This window comes from Pteropus alecto, unplaced genomic scaffold (genome assembly GCF_000325575.1).
Source record: "Pteropus alecto unplaced genomic scaffold, ASM32557v1 scaffold44, whole genome shotgun sequence".
In the NCBI taxonomy this organism is placed as follows: domain Eukaryota; kingdom Metazoa; phylum Chordata; class Mammalia; order Chiroptera; family Pteropodidae; genus Pteropus; species Pteropus alecto.
Window position 1 is genome coordinate 6878390 of NW_006436812.1, and position 14680 is coordinate 6893069.

At 46.6% G+C, this 14680-nt stretch overlaps 1 protein-coding gene across 1 annotated transcript in view; it reads right to left on the reverse strand.

The window, feature by feature from the left end:
* Window positions 1-14680, reverse strand: part of RAB11FIP3 (RAB11 family interacting protein 3) — a 75829-nt gene that overhangs the window by 22397 nt on the left and 38752 nt on the right. Inside the window, exons 3-4 of the mRNA XM_015591216.2 lie at window positions 7654-7745; window positions 170-381 (exon numbers count right to left, since the gene is read on the reverse strand). Coding sequence (XP_015446702.1) covers window positions 170-381; window positions 7654-7745 — 304 coding nt within the window. The remainder of the gene's footprint in view (window positions 1-169; window positions 382-7653; window positions 7746-14680) is intronic.

Below are 14680 nucleotides of genomic sequence, written 5' to 3' on the forward strand. Positions count from 1 at the left end.
TGTAACCAGGAGACTGCTCAGAGCAGCTGGATGTAGGCCATCCTGCAGGCCCTGTGATCATGCTAAACCCTCTGACATGAACCCCTCTATGAACCCAATCTGCCCATCAGACATGTCCGCATGGTGCCTTATGCACAATAGCCGGGCCGTGCTGGGGCAGAGTACAGACCTGCCTGGAAGCAGCAGCAAAGCACCGTGGCCAGGGTCCTCCATGGCATCCAGGCACTCAGAGGGCACAGCTGAGCCACCCGCACTGTCTGCATCCCCTTCAGGCTGCAGCTCGGGGTGCACCAGGGTGCTTGTGTCCTCGTCGGTGAAGGTCTCGCACTCACTGTAGGTGCTCTCAGAGCCCATGTATGCGCTGTCTGTCACCTCGTTGGCCTAGGAGAGAATGCCAAGAGTCAGTCCTGGCACCTTGGAAATGATGATGCCCATGTGTGGCAAGTAATACAAAAAACCGCGATGCCCGGCACAGCGCACTGCTGCTGCGGGAATCGAAATGACCATGCGGAAGAAGAGTTCTCACGTGGGAGAAGTCCCTACTATATTTTTAAAGCAGAAACATTAGCTTGCAAAATGATTTAATATTTTTAAAACATGAAAAATGGTATATGTCCAAGTGCAGAAAAAGCTATTGGAGTACTTTTTAAAGTTAGTTATATAAATATACCTAAAACAGGTAAGAGCACCCCAACACATGATAAATTCCAGTAGAATCAACCACTCATTTTGTAGCCTCAAACATTAGAATTACTTATTTCCAAAGAATTAGCATTCGATAGTGTAAAAATATGCCTTTTTAAATTAAAAAGTCACATGAATATCTGTTATATACATTCAGGCTATTGCTTTGAAATTCAATTACATGGTCTAACCTCGAAATACTAATTAACCAATTATTTAATCAATCAATCATGTTCACTGGTTAAATGTCTACTTTCCCACTAAACATATCTTTATTTTTACATGTATGGACTTAGTTAGCATCTAGCACTGGGATGGCACACAGCACGCAAGACATATTTGTGGATTGTACAAATGAACTTAAAACTAAAGAACCATTAAATAAGCCATCTTCAATTTATCGCCTCAACTTTAATTAAAAAGCAATTTCATTGGTTAAAAAAAAGTAGCCACCATGTCATGCTTGTAGGATTCTGAGGTTAACAATTTACAAACAGGTGAGATTTCATAAAGTGGCTGGAGATAGGTGTACTTTGTACGCAGGTTCGGGTATCACAGGAGGTGGACAATATGCTCAGATGTGCTGTGGTTAACAAAAAGTCACCAGTCCTTGGCTACCTTGGGGACAACTAGAGGACCTTGCACGGCTGCGTCCCCAAGGCTCCTTGCCCCATCGAAGCGATATGAAGGATCCTGGCCGAGCTGTCGGGAGCCTGGTGTGGCTGATGAGAGGCCGAAGTCCATCCTTGGTCTGCTGTCTACAAAACCCTATGACCCCAGAATAGGGTCTCAACCACCCTGAGCTCTGCTACCTAATTTATAAAATGGGAGTTGTAAATGCTGATCTCATATAGGATCAAGAAAGACTACAAAGGCTGGTGCAGAAACAGAAACTAAAAGACTATAGGGTTCATGTGTCATTGGTGGGCGGAATCCCTGCCAGTTGCTTATAAGGCCAGAATAAAATGGCGAATGACATGAGATGTACCTATTCAGGTGTTCAATGATGTTACTTATATTTCCATGGGAAAACCTAATTTGCCTTGGAACCTAAACTCACTTCGAAATTTGAAACCAAGAAATCACTTGAATAGGCACCCGCTCTCATTCTAGTTATCATCCCTGAGAAGGTCTTTCTCTTTCTGCCAGGCGCAGGCTGGCTCTGTGCAGGTAACACAGGCTGAGACGAGCTGTCTGAACCGAGCAAGTGCCAGTATGTCAGGAGCTGGCCTGAGGAGGAAGCACCACGGCCAACTCCTGACGTCCTCTGAGGGGTGGCTGTTGATCAGCTGCCCAGATGGCACTGCTCACATGGGATACTACTTGAGAACCACCCAAGGGCACCAAGAAGACCCCCAGACTTCTAACCACAATGACAAAGACCAGTTAGCTTTTCAGTATTCAGCTGAAAACTCCTATAAGAGCACTGTTCCTTATCTGCAGGACATTCCCAAGGACACCTCCCCCGCCTCAACCTCAGTCCTTGGCCCCAGGAAATAGGCAGGGCCCACATAATCCTTACCACACAGGGCCCCCCAGATACTGACTGGGGACCATCTGAAATGATTTTCTGTGGAAAATAGAACTCGAGTCTTGAGGTCAGCTTTTAAAAAGTCAACCAACAAGTGCTTCTGACAGATGTACGATGCTCTTCTCTCAGCTGCATGGACCTCATGCCGCTGATGGCAGCTCAGTTTTTATATGGACAAATCAACTGGGCACCCAGCTAGCATTTCTCCCCAGGGAAGGGAAGAAGATCCAGGCACTTGGGCCTGTTTATTTCACCTGCAAGGAGCTGACACCAATTGTGCAGCTGAGGCCAGGGCTGTAGCTAAAACCCCCTTGGCCAGGGCAGTTCAGGATGAAAGTAGTTTTCCATCGACAGAGGAACAATGAGGCGGACACTATACAAACCTAACTGCCTCAAGTCAGGCACTCACACATTCCATCCTGGGCATCTCCCCACCATTTAAACAGATAGAAGAAGAGAAAAGAATGCTCCCCCACCCCACTTTCAGTTCTCTTTTCTAAAGCAAACCCACTATCCTGTACTGATGGAAAGTCATACGCAGATTAAACACTGTTCCCTACTTCACAAAAAGCTTTATGTTTGCATTTATAACTTAATTTGCCTCAAATTATAAATAAATGAGTTTTGAAGATCCTGTCCTCACAGCACAGCTACAAACACTCAGACACCCTGGTGGAGGTGCTGGGCAGTAAACAGCCTCTTACCTGGAGCATCCTATGCAGCCTGAGGGCACAGACAGTGGCCCAAAAAAGACAGGAGACTGATCAGCTCTGTAAGTCCCCAGGATGAAGCCCAGGGAGGGCCAAGTGGCTGGGAGGACAGGGACAACTCATTTCCCAGGTGCTGCCCCAACCCCCGCCCCCCATGCAGTCTCTGAGGGTCAGCTTCTATTGGTCAAGGTTGCCCTGAGTAAATGTCAGCCAGCAGAGAGTTTTTCAAGGCAGTTGAGTAAACATCTGCTTTCTAAGAGGCAGAAAGTCATCTTAGACCATGGTGCATGCTAATCTATAGTCTACTTGGACAAAACATAAGAGTGATTCATAGACATGGCCATCCATTCATATTTGCCACCAGACGGGACCTACTTTTACCCAGAAGCCCACAAGTCAATGCTGTCAACTTCAAAAATGTTTACAAATTATACATTAAGATGAACTCATGTGGAAATCTATGTTACATGTTGTTAGCTTCGCCAGTTAACAAATGATCTGTCAACAGATACACAAGTAAGGCCATGTACAGAGCGACCAATGAGAAGAAATTCAGGTGTGGCCAACCCTACCCAGGGTCCCCACTGTTCAGGTCAAGGTCCCTCAGAGAGAAAGTGACTGCCGGGCATGGTGTGAGCCAGCGTCCCACCATAACACAGCCTCTTCTTACCCTCAGATGCTAGCCCAGGTGGCCTCGTGGGCTGGGCCTGGCTCCACACACCGGCTCCAGGCAAGGCGTGCTCTTGGAGACAGCCTCCCCATCGACTCAGAAGCTCTAGGGCCTTCTGTCCAGACTGGTCACTAGCTTCTCAAATGACAAGCCGTGCTGGGATTTCTGCAAAACCTGTGTGTTCACCTGAAGGTACATAACTGCCTGGGAAAAAGTTTAACATGCTCCCAGACACGCTCTGTTAAACCTCCTGCTGTGCCGGCCAGGGTAGGGAGCAAAGTCCAGGAAGTGTCCTTGCTAGGTTCTTAACAAATAGTTAGTCAGATCTCAAAACAGACTGGCTTTTGTTCTTGACACTCTAACATTTCTGATAACAGTTTGCACAAAAGACACATTTCCCTGTCATTTTACTAAGGCAGCTATTTTCTCTAGATGCTGGTAGTGGGAGAAGGAGGGAGGCACAGCAGGGACAATCCTTATCAGTTCTGTTTGCTTCTGTTCAGGACTTTCTCATCCCCTTCTAGAAATCCTGATGTGCAAGATCGCCCCCTGTAGGCCTTTAGCACGCCATCCTCTAGCTCATAAAGATTTTCAGATAGAGCTTTCTTCTCATTCCCTGTACCTCAATGACAAACCTTAAGTCACCTCCTCCCCTTCTTCTCAGAGATGCTACATTAGTAACTTTCTCCTAGGAGTTCTGTTACAAGTGACAAGCCAAAGAGATGCTCAGGGAAATGCTGGGAGCTACAAGACCCACTGAATGGCCCAGCAGGAAAAGGACCAGGAGCAGCAGCCCATCAGTAGTTCCCTGCACAGGATTCCTGGACCAACAATGTTGTGTGCCCAGCCAGAAAAATCAATAAGAGGCTTATTTGTCTCTGAAGATTGCCAGCAGAGGCAATCTTCAGAGACAAATGTGGTATTCGGCTGTAATGCATATATTCTCCACTCATATTTTTATTGGACCTCTTAAGATTACACAATGTACAAGCATTTTTTTAAAGCAATCTTTCTATAAGTTTCACAGTATTTAGTTCTACTCCCCTAAAAATTATATCTAAAAACCTTAAAAAGCATAAAAAGACATGGAAGAATCTTAAATGCATATTACTAAGCGAAAGAAGCCAGTCAGCAGAGGCTATACACTGTATGATTCAACAGTGTAACATTCTGCAAAACGCAAAACGATGGGACAGTAAAAGATCACTGGTCGCTGGGTGTTAGTAGCGGGAGGGATGAATCAGGAGAGTACAGAGGATTTTTAGGGAAATGACACTACTCTGTATTATACAATGGTGGATACATGACATTGTACATTTGTCAAAACCCACAGACTATACAACACCAAGAGTGAACCCTAATGTAAACTACAGACTTTAGTTAATAATAATGCATCAATACTGGTTCATCGATTTTAACAAATGTACCACACTAAGGCAAGATGTTCATGATGAAGGAAATTGCAAGTGTGTGGGGTTATGATGGGACCTCTCTTTACTATCATCTGTTCTATTTTCTGTAAACCTAAAACTGCTAAAATATAAAATATTTTTTTAAGTAACAAAAAAACAAAAAAAAAATGTTTTCTTTATTCTGGAAAAAAAAAAAAGGATCTAAAAACCTAAGAAGCATTCCTTTTGCATACTCTTTGAACTGTCCTGGCATGCACACCTCCAGGGATGAGGCACCACAGAGGTGGGAGGGCCACAGTCATGAGGGCTGTGGGGGATAGGGATCTACCCATTCAGAGGACAAAAGGTGGCCAGGGTCAAACAGCACCCCTGCCTGCTCCACCCAGGCTTCAGGAGGCAGCCCCACTGCAGTGGCTCACCTGTTTGGGCCAAATGGGAACTTTAAGGACAAAATGTGTTGATGCCTTTTACTATCCTGAATAATAAAATACTGAATTAGTTTCCTGGGGTTGCCATATCAAATTACCATAATTAAGCAGCTTAATAACAACAGGAATGTATCTTCTCACAGTTATGAAGACCAGAAGTCCCAAATCAAGGTGTCAGCAGGGTTGAATTCTTCTTCCCTGCTTCTTCCAGCTTCAGCTGGCTCCTGCTGGTTCTGGGCTTGTGGCCACATCACTCCAGCCTCTGCTTCTGTCTTCATAGTGCCTCCTTCCCTGTGTGTCATCTCCCTTTCTCGTCTAAGGACACTCTACCCAGCATGATCTCATCTTGAGAGTCTTTAACTTAATTACATTGGCAAAGATCCTTTCTCTAAGTTCACAGGTTCTAGGTGGACGAATCTTTTGGGAGACCACACTTTGACCCACTATACCCACCTACACATAAAATTTTAAAAATCGATATAATGCTCGAGCAGAAATATGAGAGAGAAATAAAAGACACCAATGAGAAAGTGTGCGTAGTGGGATATGTGGTAAGGGTACAGTGCTGACGACCTAGGTGACAGGATCCTGTACTACTGCCAAAAAAGGCAATCTGTCTCTCCCTCCCAGAAGCTCCAAACAAGAAAGGAAGGCTCATCCCCTGAGCTAACCGCATGCCAGGAAAATGCAATGTGTGCTGCACCACACCTTGCTGTAAAATGGAGCTGGGACCAACTCAGGCCACATAAGCAGCCTCTTCACAGTCATGGGGGCTGTTCATCTGAAAGCCGACACGTCAAGAGTTTTGCACACCCGAGGCCCTCCGCCTGGCCACACTGTATCTTGAAGCCAGTACAAGTCCCAGCCAGGCATTGGCCTCCACATGCCAGGACCGAGTCTGGCACACCCAGAATGAACACAGGGGATGCAATACATGGTGGTCCCTGTCTCATGCCCAGCTGGTACTTTGGGACAAAGCTGTGAAGAGTGAACACTCCCAGGTGGCCTGCAGGTCTGTGCTGGCAGAAGTCATAGTCAGGAAGTGAGCCTGTGTTATCTGAGGGGTGACCAATACCTGGGGCAGCTTCTCAGAGCAGGGACTTGAGACACAGAAGAAAAGCAGTAGAGTCCTGTGGTTGGTTAGCATTCAAAGGTACTTTCAGAAACTATTCTGTGCAACCCCCTCATTTCACAAAGGAGCCAAGGCTCAGAAGACTGACACACAGGGCCTTAGGCCCACCAGGGCACAGTCCAACCCTGCTTCCCAAGCCACTCACTGGGCTACAGAGGGTTGAGGGACTGGCGGTGGCCACCACAGCCTTCCCTAATAGCTCTTCACAGACTCAGGATTATCTAGAGCATTAAAAAAAAAAAAAAAAAAATCCCAGATCCAGCCACCTGGGGTCTCCCAGTATCTGCCCCCACCAAATGATGGGACACAGTGACAGTGGTCTGTCTTCTGAGGCTATGCTCACAGACCTTTCCTAAGTCTTGGCAGAGGACAAAACACCCACAGTTACAGGCAACACCATGCAACCATAGCAACCCTGGCTTCTTATGGGGGCAGGGGATGGGAGACGGCAACCAGATCCAGCCACCTGGGGTCTCCCAGTATCTGCCCCCACCAAATGATGGGACACAGTGACAGTGGTCTGTCTTCTGAGGCTATGCTCACAGACCTTTCCTAAGTCTTGGCAGAGGACAAAACACCCACAGTTACAGGCAACACCATGCAACCATAGCAACCCTGGCTTCTTATGGGGGCAGGGGATGGGAGACGGCAAGGTATTAATCAAATGTCCCTAGATCCAAAAAATAGTTTTGAAATTTGATAAAAAAAAATCCCATGACATATTCCCTGTTCTGGCCTTAATTAGCAGCATGGCAGAAGGTGACAGCATCACCAGAGAGCCCTAACTGCTCAGCGAGTTGCTCTACTAGCAACAAGCCCCAAGGAACATCTCCTGCCAAGGGCCTCGAGTGTTCAATGCTTGGCATAGACTGCCTGCTGTGGCCGTGAGCCCCCGGAGCCCAGTGCCCACAGACCACAGTGCCCTTCACAGTGTGTGCAGAGCTGCAGAGTGAGTCCTGCCCTGCCCTTTAGGCCATTTCCTGTATAAACAGTCCAGGGGCCACTGAGTGAAGTGGGACTTAGACTGCACAGAGGAGGAGGTATAACATCAAATTCCCTTTCAGCTCTCCCATAAAAACCACTTGCCTCAAAGGTAACGAAGTCCTCGAACTCATCAGGGCAGGCCTGTGGCTCCTCGTCCTGGGCAGATGCAACACCGCACAGCTGGCTGTCGGAGTCTGCGGGAAAAATGATCCAGACTCAGCAGGTAACCCAGACCATCCAGAGAGGTCAAAGGGGAAACTTCATGAGTGGTCAATGGGGCCTGGACTGGCTGTAAGAAACCCAGGAGGGAGAAAGCGGCATGGTTAGGATTGGAAGGTGGGCTCCCGACTGAAACAACACTTCGTGCCAGGGTTCTGAGGGTCAGTGTGGAGGCCGAATGGTAACTATTTCTTAAAAGGGCTGGACAGCACTGTAAAAGAAAAAAAGCACGATATCAGCTCTGTGATACTGTTCACGGGCTTTAAAAAGTATTAGGTGCCAGACTTAATTTTTTTTTTAAATTGTATGTGTTTGGGGAGGTGTAGGTATGATGAAATTGCACCAAAATAACCACTTTGTCCTTGGTGCTGGACTCACAGGCAGTTTTTATTTTCTTCTTTTTTGCTTAACTTATCTTTTACAATAAATGTTTTATTTTATAATAAGAAAAAGTTTAAAGAAAAAGCAATCTTTTTATGATGGACAGATTCTGATTTTGACATCAGTAATAGGGACATGACCTCTCAAACATGATCAGTTTCCACAAAGAAAAGGCAAAGGCTTCCACAGTCTCCCAGCCATGTTCTGGTATGTGCAAGTGATGAAAGATGCTTATGTTTTCTGATGTCGCCTCACTACTCTGATATTGTCATATCATAAGAAATATTTATTTGGTCTTCATCTGCTGGAATTTCCTGTGTGATAGGGTGAGAGGAATATCTGTTGTTATTCAACTCTTTCAACTTTACCTGAGTTTTAAACCAATGAGGTGACTCTTAAGGGATGAGAGCTGTTTGCCAGGGGAACTGACCTTGTAATTAGATGGTTGGAAATTTCAGCTCTGCTCTCACCTCCTTAGAGGGAGAAGGGCTGAAGACTGAGCTAATCATCAATGACCAATGACTTAATCAATCATGCCTGTGTACTGGACCCTCCATAAAAACCCTGAATGAGGGGGTTTAAAGAGCTTCTGGGTTAGTGAACACATCAACATATCAGGAGGGTGATGCATCCCAAACTCCACAGGGACAAAAACCCCTTCATTGTGGACCCTTCCAGACCCACCTTATATACCTCTTCATCTGGCTGTTCATTGCAACCTTTGTAATAAACTAGTGATAGAACTGGAGTGTTTCCCTGAGTTCTATGAGCCATTATAGCAAATTATTGAACCTGAGGAGGTGATCGTGTAAGACAGAAGTGTGGGTAACCTAGGTACCTGAAGTGGAGTCATGCTAACTCTGAGCGTTAAGTGTCAGAAGGAATTAAATGACAGGACACTCAGGTGGTATCTGCAGAGAACTGGAGAACTGCTTTGTGAGGAAAATCCATATACAGGGTGTCGAAGTGTGAGCAGAAAACATATCACACTAGTACTTTTTAAAAATTTATCAGTTACTTAAATCAGTTACTTATTCAATATATTTCACATAACGTCAGTCACTTATTTACAAAGTAGTCTTTTGAGGGCCAAATGGAAGAGCAAGCCTCCCTGGACCTTCCTGGGAAAAGTGCTTTGAAACAATCATGGCTGGCTTCCTTAGCCATTCTTTTTGGCACGTAGACCACTTGGGGAAATGCTGCTCTCCATCGCAATGTCTCCCAGCCAGGTTCTAAAGGGTCAGTGGTTTGAAGTCACTACTATAGCCAGTGTACCTGGAGAAAGGAGGATGGATGTTAAAGGACTCTCAGACACAGAGCAATAGCGGGACACACGGCTCCTCCATCCAGTTTCTAAAGAGCTCTCTCAGTTTAAACGGAATAATAATGCTCTCCCTCAACAACTGTGAAAATTCAAGCATTAATGCATTTAGTAATTACGAAACATCTCTGCCAATTCAATACCGCTTTGCAATGGCGATTAAGGCCCTTATACAAAAATCCCTTATGTGGCTTTTGCTTTCAGAATCATAGGTATCTTTGTTACTATTGTTTTGTATTGTTTTCCCTGGGAGGGTGGCTAAATATCTCAGTGGCAGGAGTGAAAGAACCTCAGAGCACGGCAGGCTGGACCTGACACAGAATGGCACTAGCCTTTGGATCCGGAACTTGCTACCCACCAAGCCAGCCAATAGCCCTGGAGTCTCCTGCACTGGAGGTTTGAGTCTTTGGTGCAAGTGAACTGCAGCAGAACTATATGTGCTCTTCTTGTTGAGGGAGAGGGCTGCTATGGACAGAAGTTTTCAGTTTCTGAGACAGGTAGTAGAGGAGGACCATTATCCCAGTGCAGTTTGAGATCACATGCATATTTTGTATAAGGCTGGAATGTCTCTGGCCTATTTTCCCCGTCTTGAATGTTAGCAGTCTTGCTTGCACTTCTGAAAACTGAAACACAGAATTTCAAACTCTCAAAACTTAACCAATCATTTCATATTCTAGTGGTAAGGATATGATCTAGGAGTCTTGCCCCATATGGTGAAGAGATGTAAACATAGCAGGCATTTTTACATTCTTGATGGGAACTAAATATGATTCATCCATCGGTTTTCTCTATAAGAACATGTGCATTTATCTTATTCTTCCAGAACCTGTGGGGAGGGAATGAGCCAGACCAATGGCCTATTTGTAACGATTTCCTCTCTATCTCATTCTAATTCTGAAATAAGGCCTGTGGTTATGACAGTAACAATCTCCTTGTGCTTTCCCAACAAACTAGGTCAATATATCGTATCACTTGCTATGCCTCTCCTGGATACAAAATAAAAGTCTGACAGGTGAGACAGGCAGTGAGCAGCTTACGACGGCACCCTACAAACTGTCAATATATCGTATCACTTGCTATGCCTCTCCTGGATACAAAATAAAAGTCTGACAGGTGAGACAGGCAGTGAGCAGCTTACGACGGCACACTAGAGCGAAGACCCAAAGTGAACTTGAGTTGAAATGCAGTTCGGGTAATCGTGCTTTCCATTCTTCCAAATGCTATAAAATAACTATTTCAAAATCATCTTTGACTTATTTTTGCTTTAATCTTATTTTCACTCTCCTTTCCTAACAAATTTAAACGACAAAGTTGTTACAAAAAAAAGTTTACAAATTACACACACACACAAGTAAAGCCAAGCCTGCAGCTCTGAGCGGACTCAACAGTACATTCAATGCATAGGGTTGGGTGTCCCCCCCAGCACTGCCTCCCCCAAGCCCACAACAGCTGCAGTCACCTGGAAGCCCAGCCTCTCACACCCACTCCAAAAGATGACTGATCTGCTGGCACTGAGCCAAGGGGCCACCCCACCTACCAGTCCCTCCAGGAGCCTGGGGCTGGAGTCAGACCATGATGTCAAGTCTTCCCACAGTGCCCACAGCCCGGCCTCGCCCCCACTTTCTGATCCTGATTGCCCGAACCAGCCACACTGGCACCCTTGCAGCTCCTGAAAGTGCAAGGTGCACTCTCCCCAGGCTCCCCACCTGGACCCTGCTGCCCCTTCCTAGACTTCCTCAGGGAGGCCTCAAATGACCACCCCTGGCTTCACCCTCCTCCTGAACTCCTGTCATCTCTCATAACTGTCCTGCCACATTGTTTGTGGGCTGTCTTCCACTAGAAAGCAGCTCCTGAGGGCAGGGACTCCATAATTCCTGGAGCCTGGAACAGTCCGGCTTAACAATGTCCATACTCAGGGTCCTTACAAATCTCAGCTGTGTCCTCCTTTGGCTGCAGCCCTTCCGTCCAGCCTGATTCCTCCTCTCAGCCCACCTATCCAAGGACCCTGCCCCATCCGTTGGCAGGGCCACCCCACTCACTAACTTTGTCCACGGCCCCCACCCTCTGCCCCCTCAACCATACACCCCAGCAGCAGACTGTCCCTGAGGGTTCAGGTCCCACCATCCCTTCAAGAGCAGGGGTCTGCTCTATAAAGGCTAAACTCAGGGTAGCGGGGCAACACCTGCAATGCACCCCACAATGTAGCATCATAATGAGACCAAGTCTCACCCTCTGGGGACACTTCTATTCCAGAATGTTCTTGCCACTGAAAAAATACAGTACCATTTCCAGAAGCATCTATGCTAACTCCAAGACTGGCTGGGAGGTCTTATTTTTAATTAAATCAAAGTGGAAATATTACCAGAAAGAATGTAAAGACAAAGAGATTCAAACAACCCCAGCGAGGCTCAGTGGTATATCTGGGCCAGCTGGAGGAAGGACTTTCCCAAGATGAGCTGATTTGGAGACTCAGAACATCAGAGGGCTGGCCCCCGATATAGAAGGAAGTGGAGCTGCAGTGCTGGACAAACAGCACGTAGAGGGCCTAGTGCCTGGGGTGTGGGGAGGAAACAGGTGTAGCAAGCCAGGTGAGCCAGGAGAGGTCCAAATGAGGGAGAAGGCTAGAGCGAGCTCTGGATGGAGACCAAAAAGCCCTGGCCAGCTCCTCTCAGGCAGAGAAAGAGAGCCCAAAATCCCTCCCAGGGCCTTGCCTTGGGCTCCTTTCTGCCAAGCCCTGGGAATGACAGAGGGCACCCCAGCTGCAATGGGAATAGCTCAGGCAAAGGCAAGGAAGAGAGAGGAAGGGTGAGCAGAGGCCCTATCTCAGTACATCAAGGTGGATGATTAACCATTAAGGAAAGATCAGGACTCCAGAAAACAGGCCGTTCTCAGATGATCATTTCTCTCACTGGACTGATAAATATCTAGCACTTCTTAAGTCACTAAACTTCAAGACACATGAAACCCATGAGACAGCTACAAGGGTCAGCAGCCAACAAACCCCTCCTGCTTGACAGATAGAGAATCGGCCTCTGTAAAGGCAGCTCATCTCTCTCAACAGGCAGGTCAATGACCAGAGAGTTTTATTATAGTGGACTGGGTCACGCCTTCCTGGGTCATCAGTTTTCTGGAAGCATGCGCTGACTCGCAAGTCATGGCCTCCCCGGAACTCTGACAGGAGAGCTTGTTCCATTTCGCACTAATCGTGGCCCAACAGAACAGCTACCAGTCTGGACTTTGGCTCAGAGAGGGCCTCAGAGCCACACAGACACTCCCAGCATTATTTCTCACTGGCCACTGCCCTGGGCTCCTTCCTGCCTACTCCCACGGGCCCAACTGCCATTGCTGCTCCAGCCTTGACACTTGAGAGGCATCTGGGCTTCTCAACCACCTAAACTCAAACTCGAGGAAGCCAGTTTCATCCCCCAGCTGGAAAGTGCAGAGATCACCAGGGGCATGTCCAAGGCTTAGAGCTCCAATAGGCCCCTTTAATTTTCATCCCAGGGAACACGTTGATTCTGTGTGCCCTGTCAGTAAGGTCATGTAGATTGGCCCCCACCCACCTCACTGACAGCAGCAGCACCTCCCCTGCTGTTCCCTCCCTCACTGCATGCTCTGTAAGCCCAAGGACCCTGGCTGCTGGTTCACCATGGGGTTCCCCTGGCTGTGCTGTTGGTCGTGTGTGTGGACTGACTAGGTGAAAGAACAAACAGTAACATACAGGGCTCCATACACAGAATGCTACCCAAAGCCATCTGGGACTTGGTGCTTTAGGAAACCCAGCCCCTATGTGACACTGTTGGGCAATAATTTTGGGGACAGACAAGACAGGTGATTCTACTAAGAACTGCTGATAAGATCTCAAGTCCAAGGGCACCCCTTGACCTGGCCAGTGTGATGACCAAAAGCCCTACCAAGTCTGTTTATGCTCCTCTTTCTCCAGCAAGGAGCAGGAAGGAGGGGAAAAGCCTGTGACTGGTGACTTCTCACCACTGTCGCCCCCACACCACCTGGCCGAAGATGGGGAATAAGAAGAAAAGGTCTACTCAGAACTTCAGAGTTTCATTTGAGGAGGACAGTATATGGGCAACTGGTGAGAGTACAATGGTACCACCACTTGGAAGAACATCTGGCAGTTTTGTAATAAACTAAGCTCACGTGCACATGACCAGCCACCCCACTCATCGCCAGGTACAGGCCCCAAAGACATGAAAACATATATCTACACAGACTTGCACACAAATGTCACTGGAAGCTTTATTCACAATAGCCCCAAACTGGAAATACTCTAGCCCAAAACAAGTGTCCACCCCTGGGGAATGGATGAACGACATGTGGTATAAGCATACGATGGAACACTATTCCACAAGAGAAAACAGACTCCTGATACTTGAAACAATACAGATGCATCTCAAAAATATCACATGAAGGGAGAAGGCAGACACAGAACACATACTGATGATTTTATCTCATGGACGTGAAGTCCATGAGAGGCAAAACTAATCTATGGTGACAAAAATCAGCAAAGAAGGTGCTGACAAGAGGGAGGGTATTACTGGAAGGCCATGAGGGAACTGTCTACAGTGATGCTAATACTCTTGATAGGGATTTGTATTACCAGGCATAAGAATTTGTCAAAATTCACAAAATGGCACACTTAAGATTTGTGCATTTCGCTGTAGGTAAATTTTTACTCAAAAAAGGACTGCAAACAAATACTGAACTCTACATAATTATTGATACATGTGCTGAAGTGTTTAGGGTGAAGTGCATGGAAGTATACTGATTTGAAATGCATCCCATTAGAAAAAAAGACAATGAACTGTTGGATAGACAGGAGGATGGAAAGATAATGCAGATACAATAAAATGCTGCCTATGGAATACAGATGACACAGAAATACATATGGTGTCACTGTGTAAATCTCTCAGTATTTTTGTATGTTTGAAAGTTTTCATTGAAACCCCTTTGGAGAAAGTGACAGTAGCTTTCTAACATTATGGATAAGCAGTTGGGAAGACAGGGTGTGTGAGGAGTAAAGAATAACAAAGGAGAGAGAGCATACTGAAACCAGGGGCATTTTATGGGCTTGAAGAGAAGGGAAGATATTAAGCAAAAGGAGTCTGAGGAGTGAGGGTAATTAAAAAGGAGTGGTTGAGGGAGAGGGAAGGCCGGTGGTGGAGCGGAGGAAGGGATGAGGCAACGGAA